The sequence below is a fragment of the Penicillium malachiteum genome (genome assembly GCF_028827825.1).
Source record: "Penicillium malachiteum strain IBT 17515 chromosome Unknown utg000002l:1.0-8849297.0:1.0-8852440.0, whole genome shotgun sequence".
Classification (NCBI taxonomy): domain Eukaryota; kingdom Fungi; phylum Ascomycota; class Eurotiomycetes; order Eurotiales; family Aspergillaceae; genus Penicillium; species Penicillium malachiteum.
Window position 1 is genome coordinate 3090093 of NW_026643095.1, and position 22872 is coordinate 3112964.

General features: G+C 47.9%; 9 protein-coding genes across 9 annotated transcripts; 5 read left to right on the forward strand and 4 right to left on the reverse strand.

The window, feature by feature from the left end:
• Positions 1–401: 401 nt before the first annotated feature.
• Positions 402–2628, reverse strand: N7483_004205 (putative C6 transcription factor (Leu3); the record flags this gene model as incomplete). Its single annotated transcript, XM_057087642.1, has 6 exons — positions 402–1159; positions 1213–1466; positions 1521–1958; positions 2013–2333; positions 2387–2493; positions 2566–2628. The coding sequence occupies 6 exons, from the start codon at positions 2626–2628 to the stop codon at positions 402–404; spliced, it is 1941 nt and encodes a 646-aa protein (XP_056947471.1).
• Positions 2629–3952: 1324 nt separating this feature from the next.
• Positions 3953–4644, forward strand: N7483_004206 (uncharacterized protein; the record flags this gene model as incomplete). The annotated part of the gene is made up of 4 exons (XM_057087643.1): positions 3953–4094; positions 4155–4273; positions 4326–4535; positions 4600–4644. The coding sequence occupies 4 exons, from the start codon at positions 3953–3955 to the stop codon at positions 4642–4644; spliced, it is 516 nt and encodes a 171-aa protein (XP_056947472.1).
• A 1347-nt stretch (positions 4645–5991) lies between these two features.
• Positions 5992–6520, forward strand: N7483_004207 (GFA family protein; the record flags this gene model as incomplete). The annotated part of the gene is made up of 3 exons (XM_057087644.1): positions 5992–6112; positions 6171–6379; positions 6434–6520. The coding sequence occupies 3 exons, from the start codon at positions 5992–5994 to the stop codon at positions 6518–6520; spliced, it is 417 nt and encodes a 138-aa protein (XP_056947473.1).
• Positions 6521–8317: 1797 nt separating this feature from the next.
• N7483_004208 (Zn(II)2Cys6 transcription factor domain-containing protein) lies at positions 8318–9873 on the forward strand (the record flags this gene model as incomplete). Its single annotated transcript, XM_057087645.1, has 2 exons — positions 8318–8732; positions 8792–9873. 2 exons carry the CDS (start codon positions 8318–8320, stop codon positions 9871–9873), a joined length of 1497 nt encoding a protein of 498 aa, XP_056947474.1.
• Positions 9874–10589: 716 nt separating this feature from the next.
• Positions 10590–11258, reverse strand: N7483_004209 (YbhB/YbcL family Raf kinase inhibitor-like protein; the record flags this gene model as incomplete). The annotated part of the gene is made up of 1 exon (XM_057087646.1): positions 10590–11258. The coding sequence occupies one exon, from the start codon at positions 11256–11258 to the stop codon at positions 10590–10592; it is 669 nt and encodes a 222-aa protein (XP_056947475.1).
• A 476-nt stretch (positions 11259–11734) lies between these two features.
• Positions 11735–13673, forward strand: N7483_004210 (uncharacterized protein; the record flags this gene model as incomplete). Its single annotated transcript, XM_057087647.1, has 3 exons — positions 11735–11906; positions 11965–12204; positions 12268–13673. 3 exons carry the CDS (start codon positions 11735–11737, stop codon positions 13671–13673), a joined length of 1818 nt encoding a protein of 605 aa, XP_056947476.1.
• A 1467-nt stretch (positions 13674–15140) lies between these two features.
• N7483_004211 (uncharacterized protein) lies at positions 15141–16857 on the forward strand (the record flags this gene model as incomplete). The annotated part of the gene is made up of 2 exons (XM_057087648.1): positions 15141–15498; positions 15554–16857. 2 exons carry the CDS (start codon positions 15141–15143, stop codon positions 16855–16857), a joined length of 1662 nt encoding a protein of 553 aa, XP_056947477.1.
• A 938-nt stretch (positions 16858–17795) lies between these two features.
• N7483_004212 (putative integral membrane protein) lies at positions 17796–19091 on the reverse strand (the record flags this gene model as incomplete). The annotated part of the gene is made up of 4 exons (XM_057087649.1): positions 17796–18184; positions 18257–18321; positions 18389–18768; positions 18825–19091. 4 exons carry the CDS (start codon positions 19089–19091, stop codon positions 17796–17798), a joined length of 1101 nt encoding a protein of 366 aa, XP_056947478.1.
• Positions 19092–20795: 1704 nt separating this feature from the next.
• N7483_004213 (intradiol ring-cleavage dioxygenase) lies at positions 20796–21954 on the reverse strand (the record flags this gene model as incomplete). Its single annotated transcript, XM_057087650.1, has 3 exons — positions 20796–21390; positions 21444–21760; positions 21808–21954. The coding sequence occupies 3 exons, from the start codon at positions 21952–21954 to the stop codon at positions 20796–20798; spliced, it is 1059 nt and encodes a 352-aa protein (XP_056947479.1).
• Positions 21955–22872: the final 918 nt, after the last annotated feature.

The window sequence follows — 22872 nt, forward strand, 5'->3', positions numbered from 1 at the left end:
GCAAAACCTTGGAAGTTTCGATGGAATTCCGGTATAAATTATTGCGCGGTCTGCTGCTTACCAAATACAAATTAGAATACCAGCCCAGGTGCCCAGGTGCCCAGTGGTAAATGACTCGGTTTCTTGCTCAGTCTGTGCGCCATATGCCGGAAATAATCGTGAGGAAGTTTCTACACCGGTCAGGCTCTTTTTGTTGTGGGTAGAGGCTTGGAATAGGAAACGTTATACTCATGGTGTACAGTGATACAGAGACCAAAAATGCTTGAATAGAAGAATTCCATTTATTGAGAATACTGGGTGATAGGATCATGATATTGCTTGGGTATTTTGTAAGTCGTATATTAAGATTCTGTCTAAATTGAAGATGCGTAGATCTGAGAGATCGAGCTCTCACACAAGCCCTATAGCATATTGTTTGCCACGGGCCAGGTATTAGGCATGGCATCCAGAGAGAACAGCGAGTCATCACCCAATGCCCACTCAAAATCCGCCAGAAACTGCTCATCAAGAAGAAAGGCATCCTGGCTAAGAGCAGCCCCCATCGGGTCTTGCTGGATTGAGTCAAGGCCGACACCCACATTACCAGAGTCAGCTGCAGCATAGGAGCGTGACTGGCAGTACACAGTGCCATTGCTAGGCTCAATAACAGAGCGCATCCGAGTCGGAGGATCGTATTCATCTCGCCACCACCATATTGTATCAATGACAGGGCCTATAACGAGGCGACCGCGGATACGAAGAGCATTAAATTCTGACCCATCGGCCTTACGGAAGGCTTTAGTGCTATTCCAGAGTGCGTTGAGGATAGTCACAGTCTTAGATGGAAGGTCGGCACTATCGACGGACATTTGTTTGGCAAGGTTGATGGCGGTAAAAAGAGAGGAGCGGGCACGAATGGTCTCGAGGCCGTGTGATGCGGAGGGACTTTTTAGGATTCGCATCAGGGAGCATGATGCTAAGAGAACTGCAAATTGCATTTGAGAGGGAGACATTGCTAGGTTTTGCACTCGGTCTATAAGCGATTGGATGTAGTCGATGAGGTTGCAGGCGGTTATTAGGACTCGTGGGAAACAGGCACTGGAGACCAGTGTTTGAGTCTTATAAAAGTGGAAGCTTTGGACAGCCATGCGACAAAGGAAGATGTTGAATCTTTCATCATCTATCAATTGTTAGATGCAACATTTTGAGATCATGAATGGGGGAGTGAGTTACCCGTCACCGCTTCTAGCTCCAACTCGTCTATCTGGTTTTCGTAGGTGCGAAGCAGAATATCCAGAGATCTTTCCTGTTCCAAAGACATCGTGCGTAGCCCATTCTCTAGAACCTCCTCACAGCAACGACGTATCAGTTCCTGACTTCGTAACTTGAGCGCCATCAATGGTGAAATTTTATCGATCATCAACTGGCGCTGTGCTGGATCTTGTGTCTGATTCATTCGAGGCAAGTGACCCTTTTGCATAGAGACCCTTTCGGATGTTAACTATTGCTCCTAAATTTGACCTTTACTCCAGGGAACTCACTGTTGATACATAACCATGGAAAGCGCCCATAATTCCGACCGACGCTGCAAATCAGCTTCTGAAGGCGCTGACATCTTTACACGAAAGAACTCATGACTTGACATTGGGATGTGAAGACCATTTTGCATGGCAATGTGAAGCATCATTCCAGCCAGAGGGAACGATGCATCAGGATGATCACCCTTCGGAAATGGCCATGTCAAGATCAACAAGAATGCCTGTACAGTATGCCATGGTGGTGAAGTGGAGAGTGTGGATAGTAGTGCCATTTCAACAATACTGCATGCCAGGGCCATGAGAAGGGTTGGGTTTCGGGGGTATATACGGCATGAGACGCCAATGATTGCCCAAAAAAGGAAGGGCGATTGTGCATAGTAGGCATTGGGTCGGGTATTAGGGTCAAGAATGGGGATGAACTGAGCATAGTGACGGAAGTATCTGCATGAGATTAGAAGGGGTACGAATAGCACTTACTTGTGAATGTGGACTTACATTGCAAAAAGATCATCAATCTCGTCACTACTCACCCCCACACCATTCAAAGTCCTTGATAATGTCACATCACTGGTATTCTCCAATGCCGGTCCCGGAGTACCAGATCCTAAGCTACTTGGAGCTAGCAGCTGGAGTGGATAAGACTCTGGGGAGACTTGTGAGGGGCCTGAAAGTGTGTCGCTTCGTGGGCCTGCATGGACCCCCATCTCCGCCGCGGCTGTCAATAGGGCAATCGGGGATGGGTGGGGATCAGCAGGTTGTGAGGCGCGAAGCTTTTGCCGCAGATCTGCCGACTCGCGCTCTAGATCGGAGAGTCGCCTGACACATAATTAGAATGACCACCAAATATACATGAGAATTGATATACATACTTGCGCTTATGCTCTCTCTTGAAGGGGTCTGAAATGATGCATTGTGCCTTCACCTTGCGACATCGAGTACAAGGCTCATCCGGATTCAAATAAACATCACATTTTGCCTGCACAGTATCAGTATAAACTGGAAGTTTTCTGTTCTCTTTTTTTTGGCACATCAAATACGAAATATTTACCTTCTGTTGACGGCACTCTGTGCACGCCTTTTTCCCTTTCTTCAACGGCCTGCGGTGCACCATATTAGCTGCTGTGGATGTATGACTGAGTGGTTATCCTTACGTCGTCATTCGCAAGGGGTTCAGATGCCAAGCGGGATCAGCTGCAATTACAATCAAGCGTAACCGGGTTGATAGACTGAGGATGACAAGTCATTCTCGACCTCTGGAGGTGAGAATGGGAGGGGATTTATTCCGGTACCGGGGATATCCAAGGAAATTCAATCCCGGAACCGGCATCATCATGTCCGCTGATTGGATGATAAGAGTATGCCCAGATGGGCAGCTATAGCTCTTCAAGCTTCAACATTCAAATATTCTACCTCGGTCGTTATCAGTATTTCTATATTAAGCCTCCTGTGAAAATAGAAATAGAAGACAGAAAATTACAGCATTAGGAAATGACCAGCATAACAATACATGACAAGCCCGACAGGGCAATAGTACAGAGTACGACTTTCACTGCAGAGGCCAGGTTAATGCGACTTCCAACTGTTCGCACTGCTCGTTGAACTTGGTGGAACGATACACAGCTGAGTGTTGCCTGCCTAGGTAAATCGAAGAATTACCAAATATTATCCATGCCTATGGCTTATACCGAGGTTCGGGGGTTTCCCAAAGAGGCCGTCGCAGGGAATTTGGTGTATCACCAAGAGCACACGATGTGGCTTTTAACCCCTCCTGTTTGCGCGATTACTTCCTTCGATCCGGATATATGTGATGTCAAGGGTCGTCACACTCGGTGAGAGCTATAAATCTTCTTTGAAGGACCCCGCAGTTCGTGGAGTTGGAAGATGGTGTCTGGCGGGTAAGTGCAGCTTTTGCAGAATTTGTCATTCCATGTTGTGTAAGAGGGCACGAGTACGGAGTAGGATAGGTGCAGGTAATGGGGATGGCGGTGCAACAGAGATACTGAAAATTCGATTTCCAGAACATATCATGGGATGTGATATTGTTCGTGATCGAGCTCTTGCCCACCTAGGAATCCAAGGATCTGGGTCAATTAATCCACGCCCCTGGTGGCGATAACTTCCATTCTCAGGTTATGCTGAGTACCCAAATACCGAATTCTCCAAACCCCGACCTGGTTATCTCTATGTCTATGGTTCATTACTCAAATCTGCTCCACTGAGTCCTTATCTAGGGACTTGATATCTGTCTTTACCCCAGAGTGGCAGCGCCACAACGATGGCGCGCGGCGAGAACGAATGTTCTAAATGTGACATCAGAGCCACCAGATCCTCTATATATCCCCCAGCACAACGTGGCAAATACCTACGATAGCAATCGAAATCAGAGACAATTCTGGGACATCTGGATTCTACTTGGATATTGCTTAGAAGCAAACATGGTCGTCGATCTTCCATCTGTTGCTGATCTCAAGCAAGCCGTGGAGGCTGGACAAAGAATCACTCCAGGAGACGTATCGACCATCTCTCATGCTGAAAGTCAATTAACTGGACGCGGCCCGCTGCGGGGCGGACCAGCCGGTGAGTCTGCTTGACCTTGTTATCGACGCCCATAGCTCGTCACCACTGATCAAGATGTAGCGGTCGCGCAAAGTCTCGCCATGCGACAGATGAACTTCGATACTAAGTTCGAGGAAGTATCCCGAAAACCGCAAAGTCATATTACGCACGAAGATGCACGAGAGATGCAAGCGGCCGAAGTAAGCCTGATTTCATTCCAAATGAGATTGCATATATTAACACTGGTAAAAGGGTCGAGCTTTTGGTCGTCCTCCCGGGAGAGGCTCTGTATCCGAACAAGTGCGCTCCATTGCAGATCGGAACGAGATACTCGGTATCCCTCCTGTGCCGACTGAAATGCCGGTGTATGTGACGAAGGATGACGCTCGGGAGGCGCAACGAGCTGAATCAATGGTGTATGGAGGTCAAATCCCGCGACAGGGTATGGCGGCCCAGATGCAGGTAAGTGAAATATTCGAAGCTCAACGAGCTATTGAATGAATTATTTGTTGATCGGATTGCATAGAGCGCTGCGGATAAGATCGAGAATGTCCGCCGAGACATCTGGTAGCCTCCGGTGCCAGTTTGTACACCGAAATTGGACATTTGAACATATCAGTAAATAAAAATCAAATACTATAACGTATATAATGATGAATAACAAGAAGATATTTGTACACAGATCTGCATGCAGGCTTATTGGGAAGCGAATGATCCAAGCATTCTCGGAAAACGAGGGTCGAGTAAGCGATAATGCAAATAGTCTCGAGTCATTGAGGCTACATATTTTCCCCTCAAAAAGAACCCACATGTGCACTATCAATAGCTCGGGCCTGAGCATGGCCATGCATGCAAAGTTTGGGGTCCAAGTCTGGCCCTGATCCACTTTACTGGATCCGCAGGGAAATGGATCGACGCATTGACCCAGCGCATATGCCCGACGCTATGGTACCAAATGCACCAAATGCCACACGATTGATACTCCTGAGTTGACTTGTTCGCTGCAGATTGAAGAAATTTGTCATGCCGTGAGAATTAATTCTCAGATGCAGCTCATTACTCCGCTCACCGAGTAGAGCAACCACCGGCATAGCCAGTACGGAGTACTTCCGGATGAAGTACTTCCCACTTGCGCACATTCCCACTTGTTACTTACTGAAATTCCAGCATCCGAAGACTTCCCGATGCATTCGATGCGAGTTGATACATCCAAAGTCATCGAAGACATTTCACTGGTCCCAAGGCTTATCAGTCATGTATATGTATGCCGGAAGTCAGTGGGATGATTTGAAGGCGCATTGTCTTGCTGATATCGGGCTTATTTTCTGAGAGTTTCCTCTGGAACCCCACAGGGAATTTGATCCGATAACCTCGTACCAGTGGGGTCCTCATTCCCGTCGCATTGAAACACAACTCGGTCGCGGAGGAGATCCCGATTTTGACTGAAGACGGGAGGACAAGTCTGAGAAACTATACACTAGACCTGCACATACGGATTGTGCAGAACTCAGTTCTCGTCGTTCCAAATCCGAATACTATCTCACATTACTACTGGCGTGGCTGAGAAGCGCATCATGTACCTAGAAAAGTAAGTCTCAAGTCGTGAGCTAATAGAAGGGCGGGGCAGGCGGGGCTGGGAACAATTTGTCATGCGGAATTTGGAATTGACTCTAGTATGACGCAACATGCAGCTTCATTTGGATCCAGTAAAAGGAGTGAGAAGCAAGAAGGGGGAGGAGGGAGTAGCGCTGACTCGGAGAGCTGAGATCCTTGGGTCAAAAAGTGTCTTAAAGGGAAGTCAAGGCTGATTCCCCATTACCTTTAAATACGCTCTCTTCTCCCCTCAAGGTCCTCAAACTCAACCAGAGATCTATTCCCCCTTGATACTATTGAGAACCTTGCGAGAATCGATTTCATCATGCCTTTAACTGGACACTGCCTTTGCAAGGCGGTCACTTACTCTGCGGACATTGACAAGCCTCTGCTCACTGCTTACGATCACTGTGATGACTGCCAGCGCCAAAGTGGTTCCACCTACTGTATGGAGCTCCCAATTCTCAAAATAACGATGGCAATGACTAATTGCTTACTTTTTAGCTCTGGTCGCCGTCGTCCCCAAGGCCACTCTCACTATTAACGGCCCCACCAAGTCCTGGGCTGGTGTTGGTACCTCTGGCATGGCTGTTCACCGAATTTTCTGCTCTGAGTGCGGTTCCCCGATCGCTCATGATCCCGATTCGGCCCCTGAGATCATTGCTCTGAAGGCTGGTACCCTGGACACGGAAATCAAGCGGAGCCTGGAGCCGGTACGTGGGGAATATCGAAACGCGCTAAATGGCGGGGCTAATAGTTTCTCTCAGGATACCGAGATCTGGACCGTCAGCAAGCTTCCCTTCTGCAAGCAGGAACTGGATCACCCTTTCGAGCAGATGCCAGTACCTCAGTAGATGCATTGGAGGATTAATATATCCTGGAACTTGAGATTAGAATAATCCTTATGGGCGGGTTCCATTGCTTCTAGGATTTAACGATTTTCTTACGAATAATAGTCAAAATATCGTCTCGAGATTCTACTAGTAATCAATAGTGGACATAAACATTGAAATATGATACAAACCAACTTGAAATTTTGAAGAGCACTGGCATAATGTACCGTTCATAAAATTCTCGAGTACATAATGCAGTGATAGTAGGTGCACATGTGAGTTGGGAGGTTCAAGCTAGCACTAGTAGCACATCATAAAAAGCGTCATGGTGCAACTGGGTAGCTATCCATTGAACGATTGCTTTGAGACTCACAAGACCGCTAAAGGTTTGTATTTCCTTCAACCATGATCCATTGAATGCCACTGTGATAGAGCTGATTACTTTGTACATATAAGCCCTGGAGCTCATTATGATATGTGTAAGCGAATATTTAGGCCCATGAACCCTGAAACGTCCAACCTGCAGGGTGAAGTGCTCGAATCTACAATTTGATGCTCATCACCTGGTCCGTGTAGAGTCCTTAAAGGCAGTCCTAATAGCACTTGTTCCATCGGGGATTATCCCTGAGCAAGCTTCCGGTATGGATAGCAAGAACAGCTAACCCAGAATGTAACTAACCAAGCACAAACACCTCGCTGCTGGTCACTTGATCCTCGTGGATAGCTTATCTGATCCGTTCTTACCTGACGAATCTTGCATCGAGTCCAATCGAGCTATCAAATTCGCCGAGCGGGACGAAGCGACCACTTTGGCGGATGCATGCCTTGTCTCCCGTTTTCTGTGTCTGTACCCAAATACGGACATTGACGAGACTGATATGGTGACCGACATGTGACTTCCTCGGCTCGTGAAGAACTGCTCGATTTTGTCTATTGCCTGTTTGGTGAACGTGAAAGATCCCGTTATCATTGAAATGGGGCAGCCTTCTGAGGGTTGGAATACATTCCTGGCATTGGGCACCCATGAAAAGATGTATGGTGGAAGTTCAGAGCCTGATTCAGCAAGCCTTGAAGTGATGGTGAAATCAAATTGGGCTAGAGTCAGACAGTAATTTCGAAGCCTATTGCCAGGCCTTAATCTCTCAAATATCAGCCCTGGAGGCTCTCCCAAATTTTACACTGAGTCTGCAGGGCTCCAAAATATCCGTATCATGCTGTCGGGCGTTTTCAGGAAGTCTTGAATGACACAGAAGACCAATATCAGCCATGATAGAGCTCAGTATTCGTCATAGCTTGATATTCATCCACATGGGAATATCCACGTATAGAGCGGATTCCAGCGAAATTGAAATACCATACCATTGCCTGACCAAGATCTCGCTTCAGGGCTCATGAAGGTACTTCTCATGGAGCTATTTCCCAATTAAAATCTTGTCTCCTTCCGGTACAGGTGCATGGAACTACTCAAATACGTAGCCCAACACACACACGGAGCATTCCATCGGGGTCGGGTGGGACAGACCCATTTGTCAACACGGGGTCTCCGGATGTAACTTTTAACTCTGCACCCGAGTATCCAAGAGGTAGATAGATCTAGGGGACAAGGCCGACTCACGAATTCGGAAAGAGATGGGGATTCGTGAACGTGATCTTAGGTCCGAGGTAGCGGCTGATAGGGGAAGGAATCCGAGTAGATAAACGGGCCCTCTGGTGGCAATAATTCCGCTGCGATCCCTATTATTTGAGACATTTTGTCACAGTCTGAGTTTTTGAAGATTCCCCGTGAAGGCATCCTGAAGTTTAACTTGCATTTTCAGAATGAACTTATCGAAGCAAGCTAAGGGTGGAACGGGTCCAATGCCCAAAAGTGTCAAGGTTCGCTCTACATGTAATGCATGTCAGCAAGCCAAGATCCGCTGCAGTCACGAGAAACCTTCATGTCGTCGCTGTCAAAAGCACAATATTGATTGTATTTACAGTGTGTCCCGGCGACTGGGACGCCCAGCAAAGAAGAAGGAATCGAGGGTGGAAGAACAGGGGGCCAGTTCATCACCCGAGACATTGGATCGTCCTGAGCTTGGGAAAAAGACACGAAAGGCTCCACGAAAAAAAGTCCAGAAACACGCCTCAGAAACTTTAGTTCGTTTGCGAGCAAGTAAGACCAATGTGAAAGTTGAGGATGAGCAATACCCAGTTCCCATCTCGCCAGAGGCAAAGATGGATGAATGTTCCAGTATGTTTGACACGTCATGAGAAATGTTCCCGAGTCCACTGATCTCATCTCACTTCTAGCACTCGAAATGGATTTCACTTCTGAGACATGGCTTCAAGACCTCATGTCTTGTCGTTCTGGTGGCGGACCTAGCAATTCAGCCTTTCAATTTGAAGAAGCGTATGGCGATGCTATTGATTCAGAAGATACATTTGACGCGACATCAGAATATATCAGACATCCGGGATCATTACCTCCTCACATGGTCGGAGATCCTTATTTTCCAGTTGGCTCAACCGGACTCGAAATGAGCCAAAATTTCGAACCTGATATGAAAGGCTTCCATAATTCGGAGCATCTTGTATCTCATGAAGTGAAAGATACCGAATCATCACCATGGATATACGAATCCTCACCATTGAAGTTCGAAATGCAACCAGCCTCAGATCCATGGAATCTGGACCGAAGTCATCTACCAAACAATTCCATATTAGACCACTCAACATTGAGTTACTGCCAACTTCAGTCACCAAGTACGAGTCATGAGAGCGAGACATACTCACCCGAAGAACCAGAATTTCTAAACCCACTTGACAATAACCTCAGCTTCAGTTGCAATTGTTACAAACAAGCGATGAGTGAACTTATACGATCAGGCCTTCGCGCTGGCCCAGATGGATCGTGCAGTATTGACGGCATCATTGCATGTCAGAAAGATTTACTACTTCAGACAGAGTGTATTCTGGAATGCAAAATGTGCTCACAGTCCGAGGTGCAGGCTAATATGCTAATGATTATCATTGTGACTATTGATAGTCTGTTGTCTACACTTGATGTTATTGCAAGTACAGCCAGGTCGGGTATGGAAGATGAGAATATCTCTCCCGATCAAGTGCATCCGGGTGGTGGATACAAGTCCCATGTCGATGTCTGCCCGCTAATCATTGATGGACTCAGAGTACCCTTGGAAGAAAGATCATATTTCATCAGACAGGTTTTGCAAGTTCGTCTTTCCATGCTTTTGGTTACGATTCGGCGGATACGTGTTTGTATGCAGCAGCATTTGACTGCAGTCTTGTCCCGCGGAAGGCTACTTATGATTATGGAGACTGACCGGAGGTTACAACTTATTATGATGAAGATTAAGATGGCTGTTGGGTGAAGCCTAGGGCCAGGGAGCTTAAGGCACGACGTTACCCACCGGATTTGCTTTTTATGTGTAGTATCATGAGTACTATTGAATAAATGGAAATTGACTGCTCAAGTTCAACACCGCTGGGTACTAAACTTCGATGCGAAAGACCTCTCATCGATAGCATTGAGTGTAATATCTGGCATGAGACAACTCTGATAATACAACATGTGAAAGATTTATTTTGCCATACTAATCATTATTGGCCTTGAAGCACTTGAGAGCACTTGAGCACAGTCTTCTTTGAATTAATTATCAATCGGACTCGGAGCTTATATGGACTATGAAAAGGGACACCGAGATCATTCTGAAGGGTAAACAGTGTCCAATTAATTGTGACTAATAGGAGTCAGACATAACGGCCAGTAGATTTAAGGTGCCTAACAGCCCGAGGATAATTTTAAGCGCTGGGAACACAACCTAATGAGAACTGGACATTGTGATTGAAGTGTTTTGATTGTTGGATATCATAATTTAAGCTCATAATTCGAGTCATTCAAGACAAAGGACAGGGAGATCTTCAAGTTGACTGATCAACAACATAAGAGAAATAAAAACAACCACCCATTGATAACCATATTTGAAACTTTTCACCCTTTCAATGGCTTCACCGTGAACGCCGCCCATTTTTTGAAAGTCCTCTGTCATTTCCATCCGAAGGTCGTCCCACAGGAAACAGAGAGAGCTTACTGGGACCAAGTCCAAGGCTTCTCGAACTCCCCGGTCCACTGACCCCATCCCACGACCTTGCCAGCGATCGCTTTCTTGATGTCGGACTTGGTGACCTTGGCGGGCTTATCAAACTGCAAGGCTTCCTTGAGGGCGACGATAGTGAAGACATAACGGTGTGCACCATGGCCGAGAACAGGGTTGGCGCCAACGTAAGCAGTACGACGAAGGTTGGGAACGTAATTCCAGGACGAGCTGGTCTTCCAGCGAGGGCTGTTCTTAGGAACAGAGATCTGCGTAGAAGTGACGCGGTTGTGCTTGGTGGCGTCAATGCCCCAGAAGAGGCCGTGGTGGACGACAAGGAAAGGAATTGGGAGATCGATATCCTCGCAGATCAAGACGTATTCCTTGACTGGCTCAGTAGCCTGGGGAGGAGTCCACTTCAAGTCGGGAATGGAACCGATGCCATCTTCAGCAAGGCTGGTGTGGTGAAGTAGAAGCTTGGAGCCGGAGGGGCCACATTCCTCACATTCCAGGGTCATGTTGGGCTTCGGAATGTCCTTGAAGGCGGGGCAGTAGATGAACTGACGCGAGTCATGGCCACGAATACGGTAGAACAGTCGGCCCAGATACCAGGCCGTGTAATCGATAGCGAACATCAGAGCGTGGTACTCGAGAGTAGACATTGTCAGTGGATGGATGAAAACAGTTGACGCGCGGGGAAGAAGAAGAGAAAGAGCAAAAGACGCGAGGCAAAAAATATATATACAATGCAAAAGAGACAAGTTACTTAATTAGGCAGGCGCGATCCCGGTTCCGGTCCGGAGACGGCAGGAGCCTGGGAATCGACAATTTTGCTTGGTTTGTCTAGTTTGCATATCATCTAACAAGGCTACCATTGTTTTGATCTGATTCACTTTCCCTCTTATTATATTCTTGTTTCGCCCTGTCTTCCTGCCAGATGTTGATTGAATCGAGTTGTATCCTCACGCCTTGCCGGAAATGATCTAGTACGAAAAGTGGGTCCGCCCTGGGGTTCCTGAGCGTTGGCGATCAACAATGATGGCATCGTGCGTCCCCGCCCCGTTTCCGTCGTCATCCGGATTGAAATCCACCGCAATGGAGGCTGCAAGGTTTTCACTCTCAACCTTGCCTTTGCTTCATGCTGTCGTCTATATTCGCAGCTTTTAGACCCTCTTCCGAGCCGGTAGAAGGGACCCAGCAGAGGCCACCGCGCTATGCCGGGGATGATACTACACCAACAACTCACCGTGAGATTCTCGGCTGGTATGCATACGGCATCGCGGCCGAAGTTTTTGCGGTGTGTGGTGTAGGTGAGTGATCGCCCAACCTTCGAATCTCGTCCACCTATGTATTAACTCATTTAAATAGGATCTTTCCTCCCTCTTACTCTGGAGCAACTTGCCCGCGAGCATGGCACACTGCAGACAAGCCACCTGCCTTGCTGGGGCACCGAAGCCCCAGCTAATGGCACACAGACTGATGAACAGTGTATGGTCGGAGTGATGGGTCTTCGAGTAACGACATCTAGCTTTGCCATGTATACGTTCTCTTTGGCGGTTCTCATACAGGCGTTGACATTGATTTCGTTCAGCGCCTTGGCAGACTATGGTAAGCTCGCCGTTGGCTGATCTAAATGCACCACTAACCCTGGTTTCTCCTTCACTATCATAGAAAATAACCGTAAAACTTTATTGTTGTCGTTTGGATTCATCGGTTCAGCTACTAGCATGCTCTTCGTGCTGATCGCTCCGTCCATGTATATCATCGGCTCGATTTTGGTCGTCATTGGTGTCACCTGCCTCGGATCCTCATTTGTCGTTCTTAACTCGTTCTTACCTGTTTTGGTAGCCAATGATCCCTCTATTCAGGAACAACAGGGTAGAAGAGGTGAGGAAATGTCGAGCCTGCATCGTGACCATAACACCGAAAACGACGAATGGAACCCTTGGGACGACGCTGATAGTCTTGATGGTATGAACCCACTGGGTCACAATATTCCATCCGGAGAGGAGGATCTCAAGAGCAAGGACCAGAGTTCTGCCCCGGAGCTTCAGCTTTCTACGAAAATCTCTTCCAAAGGAATTGGCTTGGGGTATTTCGCGGCGGTGTTTGTTCAAATCATCAGTATCGTATTGTTGGTCGTATTATCCAAGACCAAGCTCTCTGAAACATCTGCAACGCTCCCGATGCGGTTTGTATTGCTGTTGGTTGGAATATGGTGGTGTGCGTTTACCTTCGTTTCTCGCCGCTGGCTACGCACTCGACCTGGGCCTCATCTCGATACCTCATCTAGTCCGGGTGCATCAAAGTGGCGTGTGTGGTTGCGACTCGTGGGGTTCGCATGGAAATCGCTATGGCGGACTGTCAAATTGGCCGTGAAATTGCGCGAGGTTATCATTTTCTTGGTCGCGTGGTTTCTTTTATCGGATGCAATGGCCACCGTCTCTGGTACAGCAATCCTTTTTGCACGCACGGAGTTGCAAATGAGTACTGTTTCTGTCGCACTCTTATCAATCACGGTTACGCTATCAGGCATGACAGGTGCATTTCTCTGGCCTCATGTCTCCCGAAGATTTTCGCTGAAGCCTAACCATACAATCTTGGTTTGCATCGCGTTGTTCGAAATTATTCCGCTCTACGGGATGCTAGCCTATATTCCGTTCGTCAAGAATTGGGGTGTCATCGGTCTACAAAAGCCATGGGAGATCTTCCCACTTGGAATCATTCATGGTCTTGTATCTGGTGGTCTAGCTTCGTATTGCAGGTCCTTTTTTGGATTGCTGATTCCTCCGGGTAACGAAGCTGCATTTTATGCACTATATGCGGCCACAGATAAGGGCAGCTCCTTCATTGGACCCGCCGTGGTAGGTGTACTTATTGATGCGACTGGTCAAGTCCGATCGGGATTTTTCTTCATTGCAGTCATCATTGTGTTGCCAATGCCCTTGGTATGGATGGTCAATGCCGATAAAGGCCGTCGCGAAGCTCTTGCCATGGGCGAGGTGTTGGAGAAGTCACATGGTGGCCCAGCAGAAGATGCACAGGAAGCCGAAGGTTTACTCGCGCGCGAGCAATAAACCTCACAGTTTTCAATCTCATATAGACATGCACTGCCCATTCAAATGCTGACTCGGGTTTTCATTTTCAAGAGTGGGCTTCATGACTTTAAATGTTTAGATAAGGTTCGATCATACACATATTAACGATAGCCAAGAAATTGAAAATCACGCTACAAGTTCGAATGTTCATAAATGGTCAATGCCAGCACCTTTCCATCGCCAAGTGCTATTATTTCTGTTTTGACTGCTGCGGCTGCTAGCACCGCTGGGTCTGAGTCCAACGCGAAATTCGATTTGCTCCATCACTGGCATCATGCATAATACCATTTCCACATCGATCAGAAACAACCGCACGGGGATACTTCTAGTATTAGCTGCCAAGGTTTCCAGGTGTCTGGGCACATGTTGAGGTGCAGAACTGCCCAGGTTATAAATTCCCAGCCTGAGTGGACTTGACGGCTTTCCGGAGCTGGAAACACGGAACGATGCTACTCCAGATCCCGGGCTCCGGTCATAGTCTTTGGTTTGACATTTTAAAAGATGAAATTTCGGGAAAATCCAGATGTCATAGTAAAACTTGAAGCGGAGTAGTCTGTCAGCAGCATAACGACTCGGAGGTCTGTGCGGAGGCTGTGGAACCCCCCCGGATCGTCGCTGAATCCCTGCACGAGATCATCTTTTTACCCGCGTGCCAGCATCAAACTCCCTACGGCTCGAAAAATAATGTTGAAAACAAGATATCAAATGGACATGATCCGGCTTCGCGGCTAATAAGTCACCAGTTCTCCGGGATCATGACATTGGAAACCAACCACGTTGGCTGCTAGATTGGTCAAGGCCAACACCCCGGACCGAGACCCCGGGATAAAAAGAAACAAAGGATCGGGACGATGAAATAGAAGGGGCAATTGCGTGTTAATTCCAGCCTTATTTGATCATGAAGCCAGCCGGAGAGAGTCTCGGGGCGAAGCTCCGTTACCTGAATGGAATAGGCGCATTTTTTGTCTTGGAGGCGTCAACGCCTTCAAAGCTCGGACCCAATCACAGTACCGCTTCTCAATTAATGCCCCTCGCTTCCCCAGAAATTAATCAGAAATACGGGTTACTCCATCTCTCTCCACAACTACTATCCTTTCAAGGGATTTCAGTGCTGTGGTAGGTGCGAAATTCTGGTCTGGCGTGATGCTCCCATTCCGGTATGTGGCCAGACAATGACCACCATCGCGATTTGACTGGCTGAATCACCTCAATTGAGCTTTCATCTGATTGCCAGATTAGCCTGAATGCATCTTGGGCCGCTTGGTTGCTTTTCTCTTTCTCCACATTATTCCCCGGGATTCAATCTGGCATGTGGAAGGTGGGCTACAACATGTCGGGAAGAAAGTTTTATATTCTGGGCTTGCCCATCCCTTACGATGGGATTGTCGAGACTAGGTATTCTTATTGGTATACCGGGTTCTACAGTCACCACGTGCGACATTAATTATGGCGATCACCGACTTGCACCAGACTGAGATTGCGCTGGAGAAGACCGCCGCGCACCATGTTGAGGATACTCTAGGTCATGGTGCGATTATTGAGGCGAAACAAGCTTCCGATGAAGAGCATTCGCAAACTTTGTTCCAGGGTTTGCGCGAGAATCGGAAGGCAGTTGGATGGTCAATGTTGATATCCCTATCGATTATCATGGAGGGATATGATACCATTCTGCTGGGAAATTTCTACGGCTATCCCTCCTTTCAGGAAAAGTATGGTCAGTACTATGGCCCGGAAACTGGCTATCAAGTTTCTGCCGCATGGCAGTCGGGTCTCAGTATGGCTAGTACTGTTGGCTGTATCTTTGGTGAGTTGCCCAGAAGACCCTTCGATCGAGAATACATCCACTGATTAGTTTTCAGGCGGTATCATGAACGGATACTTCGCGTCCAAATTCGGTTACCGAGGCGTCATGATGGTGGCGCTCGCACTTTTGACATGCTTCATTTTCATCACAGTCTTCGCCAATTCAGCTACTGTACTGATCGTCGGTCAAATTTTCTGTGGATTTGCCTGGGGAGTCTTTGCAACAGTCGGTCCCGCCTACGCCTCTGAAGTCTGCCCGACCAATCTCCGAGGTTATCTCACCACATATGTCAACTGTTGCTGGGCTATTGGGCAGCTTATTGCATCAGGTGTATTGGATGGTCTCGTCAACAAAACTGGACAATGGTCGTATCGGATTCCCTTTGCTTTGCAATGGATCTGGCCCGTTCCATTGATTGTTATTTGTTGGTTTGCGCCTGAAAGCCCATGGTATCTAGTTCGCAAAGATCGACTCGAAGACGCAAAACGCAGTTTACGTCGTCTAGCGGGTGCCAAGACAGAGGATCAAATCAATGGACAGCTAGCCATGATGGTGCATACGACTAAGATTGAAGCTGAGATCGAGGAAGGAACCACCTATCTGGAATGCTTCAAGGGAGTTGACCTGCGCCGAACCGAGATCTGCTGCTGCGCATTCATCGGCCAGATCATGGCCGGTAGTACATTCGCCTACACACCTACTTACTTCTTCGAACAAGCTGGCATGAGCATCAGTAAATCATTCCAACTTGGAGTGGGATGTACTTCCGTCGGTCTTGTTGGAACAATGCTGTCGTGGTTCCTCATTACCCACTTTGGTCGACGAACTCTCTACGTCTGGGGTCAGGGTACTCTCTGCACGCTGCTCTACTTGGTCGGCATTATCAGTGCCGCCTCATCTACTAGTAACAGTGGAGCCATGTGGGCGCAAGCAGCCCTCTGCATGGTTTGGCTATTCGTCTATTCATTGACTGTCGGCCCGGTCGCTTACGCCGTTGTATCTGAGATATCTTCTGTTCGCCTACGCACACTGACAGTCTGTTGTGCACGAACAGCATACCAGATCATCAATGTCGTCTCCCAAGTCCTGGAGCCATATTTCATGAACCCCACCGCCTGGAACGCATCCGGTAAGACTGGATTTTTCTGGGGTACCACAGCGTTGATCGCCTTCATCTGGTCCTACTTCCGTCTTCCGGAGCCCAAGGACCGCACCTACGCGGAGTTGGATCTTCTATTTGCCACCAAGGTTTCCGCGCGCAAGTTTTCCTCAACGCATGTTGACGCGTATGCGGGTGTATCTGCTTCTTCCCGAGAAGGTCTCGTTCAAGAGCAGGTTGTGGAGGAGGTCAAGGAGTGAAACAGCAGCGGGTCTCTAGCTTTCTCTCTTGTCGCATATCTGTTTCGTCATGCATCTATCTAATAGCTAGTGCGTTCTGAGTGCCGGCGAACGGTCGCAGTTCATGAATATTAATTACAAAATCCAATCATGAAACACGGGCTCCACCGGTGATCGATTCATTCAAACAACGGCTTCAAAGATTCCCCTGTAGTCCCGGTTCAACAACTAGCTCTGATTGTAGTCCCTGCGGGTGTGTCATGTAGGGATGACTTTAGTACGGAGTATGGGCATGTAATCTATTTGAGAGTCAAACCCCTAAAAAGTCTCGACCGCTCTACTCCACAGGCTACGGGTGTCACACTAGTGGCCGCTGGCCAGGGATCTTTAGGATCTTTAGGTTCAATACTGAGTGGCGATCAGTGCCGGTGTATTATTTCCTGTTTAGGTTATTCTACAACATTTGAATTCTGCAATGCAATAATTTCCACGCAATTTGTATTCAGTTGCCATGTTGAGTATTCGAAGGATGAAGTGGCTGGATGGCGAAAGACTGCGCAGGTGCCAATGTTCAATAGTCAATAGGTAAGCAAGAGTGAAACATCGGTCGCTTGACTCAATTCCTCATCCAGTGCCTTCGGGCCAAAATCATCTCGCTTACGGGCAAAAAAGAAAGACCCACAGGCGCCACTCCGAGTCCGATCTTTGCCATTAACAAGGAATAAACTGGGGTTGTGGGCCTTATGGACGGAAAAGAAAAGCAAATCCTGTTGAGAACTTGAATGTAAGAAAGTTTCAATGCTTACTTTTCCCAATTACAGTAGTAGACTCCGTATTCCGTATGAAAACATTTAAATCATCATGTACATTATATCTTTTTCTGTAGTCATCACTATATAGTACATATATTAGAATACGTAAGAGCCCTCCACCTGGCGCAAAGGTGGAGAGGCCTCGGTTCAATCATCGCGCACAGACACCCGAATGGACCGCTCGACTTTCCACGCTGTATTTGGATTCAGATCCTCTTCACTGCTACTCCGAGGATTAGGGTGTTTACTACCCATGATCGTCGTCGTAATTCCATGATATTCCTCTGGATCATTTCCAGTCCAAAGCTGATCAATATCTGAGCGATTATTATCATGCTTAGAGCGTGAATTGCGGTTGAATTGCGCCACATTGCTGGATAAGGGGAAAGAGCCGGGACTGCGGATATTGTGGCTTGGTGCAGCGGAGGAGCCATCCCGTAGAAATCGGATGAGGGGGCGAAGAGTGCTGAGACATCCTGCTGTGATGCCAAGGCCTGCTTCGACGTTGGACCAGATTGAGATCTGGTAAGTCTGGTCTATATCGTAAGTCAGTATTAGCCGATGGGGCCAATTGGGCAAGCGGGTCCATTGTAGATGAAGGAACATACAAAGGAATTCTTCGCTCTTATAGTACTTGACGAATGGGATGCGGATAATCACGGCAGCGCTCGCACTGTTGTAAATATGGGGATTAGCTGCATTGTTCGGGACTTTGTCACAAAGTCAATTGCGTGACTTACATGCAGCCAACACTTAAAATTCCGGCGATGGCGATCTTCGTACGACGGTTCATTCGTAGGTTCCAGATTAATGCGACAGGGAGAAGACCGATTGTTAGATCAGTAACTGCTGCGCCAGCACTGTATAGGTATGCGATGTCGATAAGGAGATCTGTGCTGATACGGGTACCCGAATTGCGGTTCCAGAAATAGGGGACGGGATTGCATTGGAAAATAGTGAAGAAAAGGAAAATAACGCCAACGGCCGTGGCGAGGGAGATGGCAGCGTAGAGAATGTAGGCGTGAATGCGATCAACGGTAATGCGCAGAAGACTGATAATGATAGAAACTTTGGCGACGACACAAGTAATGACATAGAATATTTGGCCCAGCCACCAGCACTAGATGTAAATTAGAATCGAGTCGCAGATCAATAAGGATCAATTGCACGCCTTACCAGTAAAGCCTTATGGAGATCATCATCCCGCCCCACGAAATGTATCATTTTCCTGCCCATTCCATACTTCACTCCCAGGAATCCACAAATCGCAAAGGCCAGGTTCAGAACCATGGCTATAGTCATAACGATGTCATCGTTGCCGAATGCTTTAACAACTCGAGTTCGAACGAAAATGCGCAGACCAACGGAAAGGAGTGAAATGGCGAGAAAGATCGCAGTGACAATCACGATAGCCTTGCTATGGCTGTCATCGTCCACTGCCATGATGGTCCGTGAACGCGAAGAGCAAGCCTCTCCACATGGACGGGGGTATATCGAGTCGGGGAGGCTAAAGGAGAGAAGAGAGGGAGAATGAGATGGAGAGGCTGCCTCGTGGTTTTATGTTTTACTGAAGATCGCCTCCCCACGCCGCCGGCTATTTTGGACTGTGGAAAACCTGCAGCTCTAGACTTTTGGTTCCAGGTGGAGACCCCCTCCGAGTTGTGAATAAGTGCATCTGTTGGTACTGGTGGGGGGTATTGATTTCTAGGGCCGAGTCTAAATCTAATGGATCGGCATTTGAGAGATGAACCCATGCGATTTTAGTGCATATTTTCACTTACAGACTTGAACAAAAGCCGAGTTTTCCGGATTCAATGTCCACCAGGCTCAAATATGGGTAATTTATCATGCATGGGAGGCTGCAGGCCTGGAAGCCTGAAGTACTGAATGTGGGGTCTGCATAGTTCCAGGGTTCTGATTCGGGTATCGTCTATAGAGTAATCCAAAACAGCTCCAGGGGGGGCAATCCTTCCAAGGTTTCAATCCCATTGTCATGATCCCGCAATACAAGTGCCTCGGATGCCCGGCGGCGAAGATCGGAACATAGATCTTAGAACATTCCTCGTGCATTGCTGAGTTTCAGAAGAGTAAGGAGCCGCATCTATAGTGAAAGCCGGTAACGCCCGGTCACTCACTCACTCTATCATGATTGGCTGTTATCTTCAATCTCCGTTGTCCGCTGGGCACTTGGGGGTCAAAGCGCAAGTATGTTCAGTATACGGACTTATTCCATGATTGAATGCGCTCTGAATCTTGTAGCCGAGCTCAATACAATATTGCAACCATGGCATGACGTACTAGACTCGGGATATCTGAGATATAAAACCATGGAAGTCTATGGAGCTAGAGTGGAAATGCCACGAGGTGGTGGCTGCCAAGCTGGCGTTTTAAGATGAAAAAGGCAAAAATTGATGCCTGGGGCACCTAGAAGTAGTCTAAGCATGATCCTATTTCAGCCTAACGCAAGGGCTATTACCCTAAAACCATGGATTCGACTACACCTTCTAGAATAGGACTAGCGTCTATGGGGATATCTAGACTCCGTTCTCCATCTTCAACTCCTTGCTACAGGGCATTCAATGCACATTCCAAGGTGGTGGATCGCGTGGCGCCCGAGAGAACCTTCGATTCAAGATTCCATGTGCGCTTTGGTCGCTCACATTACGCACTTTGTGACCCGCTCATCGGGGTTGCAAATCTGCAAATCCTCATTATTGCTATCCGTGCGCGCCTATTGACGCGCTAGACCCATTAAGGACCCTCCATCACGAATAGGTGTTTACATGCGCGCGGGAAAACATGGATTTTGATCAGTGATCGACAACCCTGAAGGTATATTTACTTTTAATGAAACGTTAGACTCTTCCGGTAAGAGGGACCAGTGAAGGTTTAATGAATAGCAATGCAGTTTCAGGCACCTTGAGGGTTTTCAAACTTGAGACACTTCTATGAACTAGTATATGTTTCTCTATCGACACCGGATCACACCGGATCCATTCTGTGCAATCTATGACCAATCCTTGAATCCTCATGCTCGCTTCAAATGTTTATGTCTCAATGACAGCCCTGCTGTCCTATCAATTGCATTGCGCATCCCCTGAAGCTAGCTTCCATGGATGAACAGTGCGCCACTCTCTCCACATTTGATTAAGCAGCGGTGCTGGCAGAAGCACTGGCAGAAGGTACCGTGCTGTTGGTACCGCTTGGAACACTGCCACTACCCATAGCGGAGCTATCAGAATTCTCGTGCCCTCCATCTGCATCGTAATAGGCAGCAATGCTATAGTAGGAGTTGTCCGTGTAATCGGCCGAAGCGTTGATGCCAATCTGGATCCACGCGAAGAGGCCATCATCTAGGTGGTCCCCGAGGTAAATGTACTCGGGGAACGGGTCGTAAGCACTATCTGCCTGTGTCTTGGCCCACATATCTTCAGCGTTTGTTGTCACACTTTGGGTGTTCGTGGTATAGGGGTAAGTGTCCTCCACCGCGGACCTAAGAACCTCGTTCCAGAATAGTTGTCCGATGTGCGCCACGCTGCCGGTGTCCACTTCCAAGGTGTTGTTGGGTAGAAGAGTTGCGTTAAGATGTGTCAACAAGTGAGTGTGTGTCGCACGTCCCTCATAGTGACCGGGGAAAATTGTGTCGAAGGTCACCACGCCGTCTTGGTCGGTTTGTTGGATGCCTCTGAGGTAGGTACTGTCCCATCCGTCGGCTGCGTAATTGCCGGACTCCGAGATACCACTATTCCGATTAGCCTATGCCATTGGTCGCATTATGGGACTTATGATGCATACCTGTACACGCCAGTGGCGTTGGCTTGCCAGATATCAACCAGGGCGCCGGGAACAGCCGTGCATGTGTTGATGTCAATGTATTGGATCTCCAAGAAGACATCAACACCATCTGAGTACACATCCTCCTTGACGTTCTCGCGAACGAGTTCTCCCCAGACATAGTATGGGCCATCGGTGACGGTCGGGGTTAGGATACAACTGGTGTCGGCTGCGAAGACGTCGTACTCGGAGGTGGCAGGGCTGTAGTTCAGGATCCCTGTCTTGTTGTGGTTGACAGCCTCCCACTTTTCGAGAGCTGCAAGATTACGTCGCCATTTCTGGGGAGCTGTTCATTATCAGTCAGGAATCTTTTGCCAATGTGAACCAAGTAGACGTTATCGCTAGTGACGCCACGCTTCTCGCGAAGGCTTTGGACTGTACGCGAACGACGAGCGACATTTCGCTTCGATAGCTCTCGCGCATGCAGACTGTTCTCACATCCACTCAGTGCCCGCTTCGCAGATGAAGCCATAGCCTCACGGGCATAGGTCTCACGCTTCACAACCTGCGGGTCGTGCTTCTCGCCAGGGTGGGCACAGCGAACAATTTGGAGAAGTGAACCATGATGAAAAGAATTTATAACAGATATACTGAAAAAGAATTGCTCTAAGGAATTTGAATCTCAGAAAACGACGACTCGACAACACACATTTATATAACCTTTGAGCAGATCAGATCAGTCCCTCCATCTGGGGACGTCCCCAAGAGACGCGTCATGCCCAGCATAAAGACCAAATCAAGAGCTCCATTAGGTTTCGAATATCCTCCACTGCAAATCTCCATCATGATGGTTGCCTTGAACTGGGCATTTCCTCATAGTATCTGCCCGAGGTTGTAGATGCTTGGCGCCGCGTGTCAACAGTGCCGAAATAGCCAAGAAAGTCCAGAGCCCCATGAGCTTACCTTGACATGGCAAACGATCGACGCTAGGCTGACGAATGGGATATTTTCAATTGACGATATGGTCATTTTCTTGAAACCCAGCGAATCCCTTGAATGGAATGTATTCACATGCTCAACAAATCCCGGATTATGAACGGCAATTGGAAGTCATAGATCGGCGACCGCGTCAGAACTGACATTGAAGATCTTGGCATCTGGATAACGACTATGTAAAAACGACCGGCACGACGTGGTAATGTCTTGCCGTGCCGTGTTTCAAGTTTAATTCTTGGTTCAAAGTTCTGATGGGCAGTTGGCCAATGTATGTTCATCACCAAATATAGAAGGTAACGACTCGTCAGCTCGATATGCGAGATTAATTTCAGGATTTTAGATTGTTGCAATGAAAAGCAGAAGCAGGCGATGCAAGGGACTTGACCTTTCAGGTGAGCATTTAGTCCCGAGTCCCAGTCTTGTGACAAATCACAAGGTAGTTCATAGCCTTAAG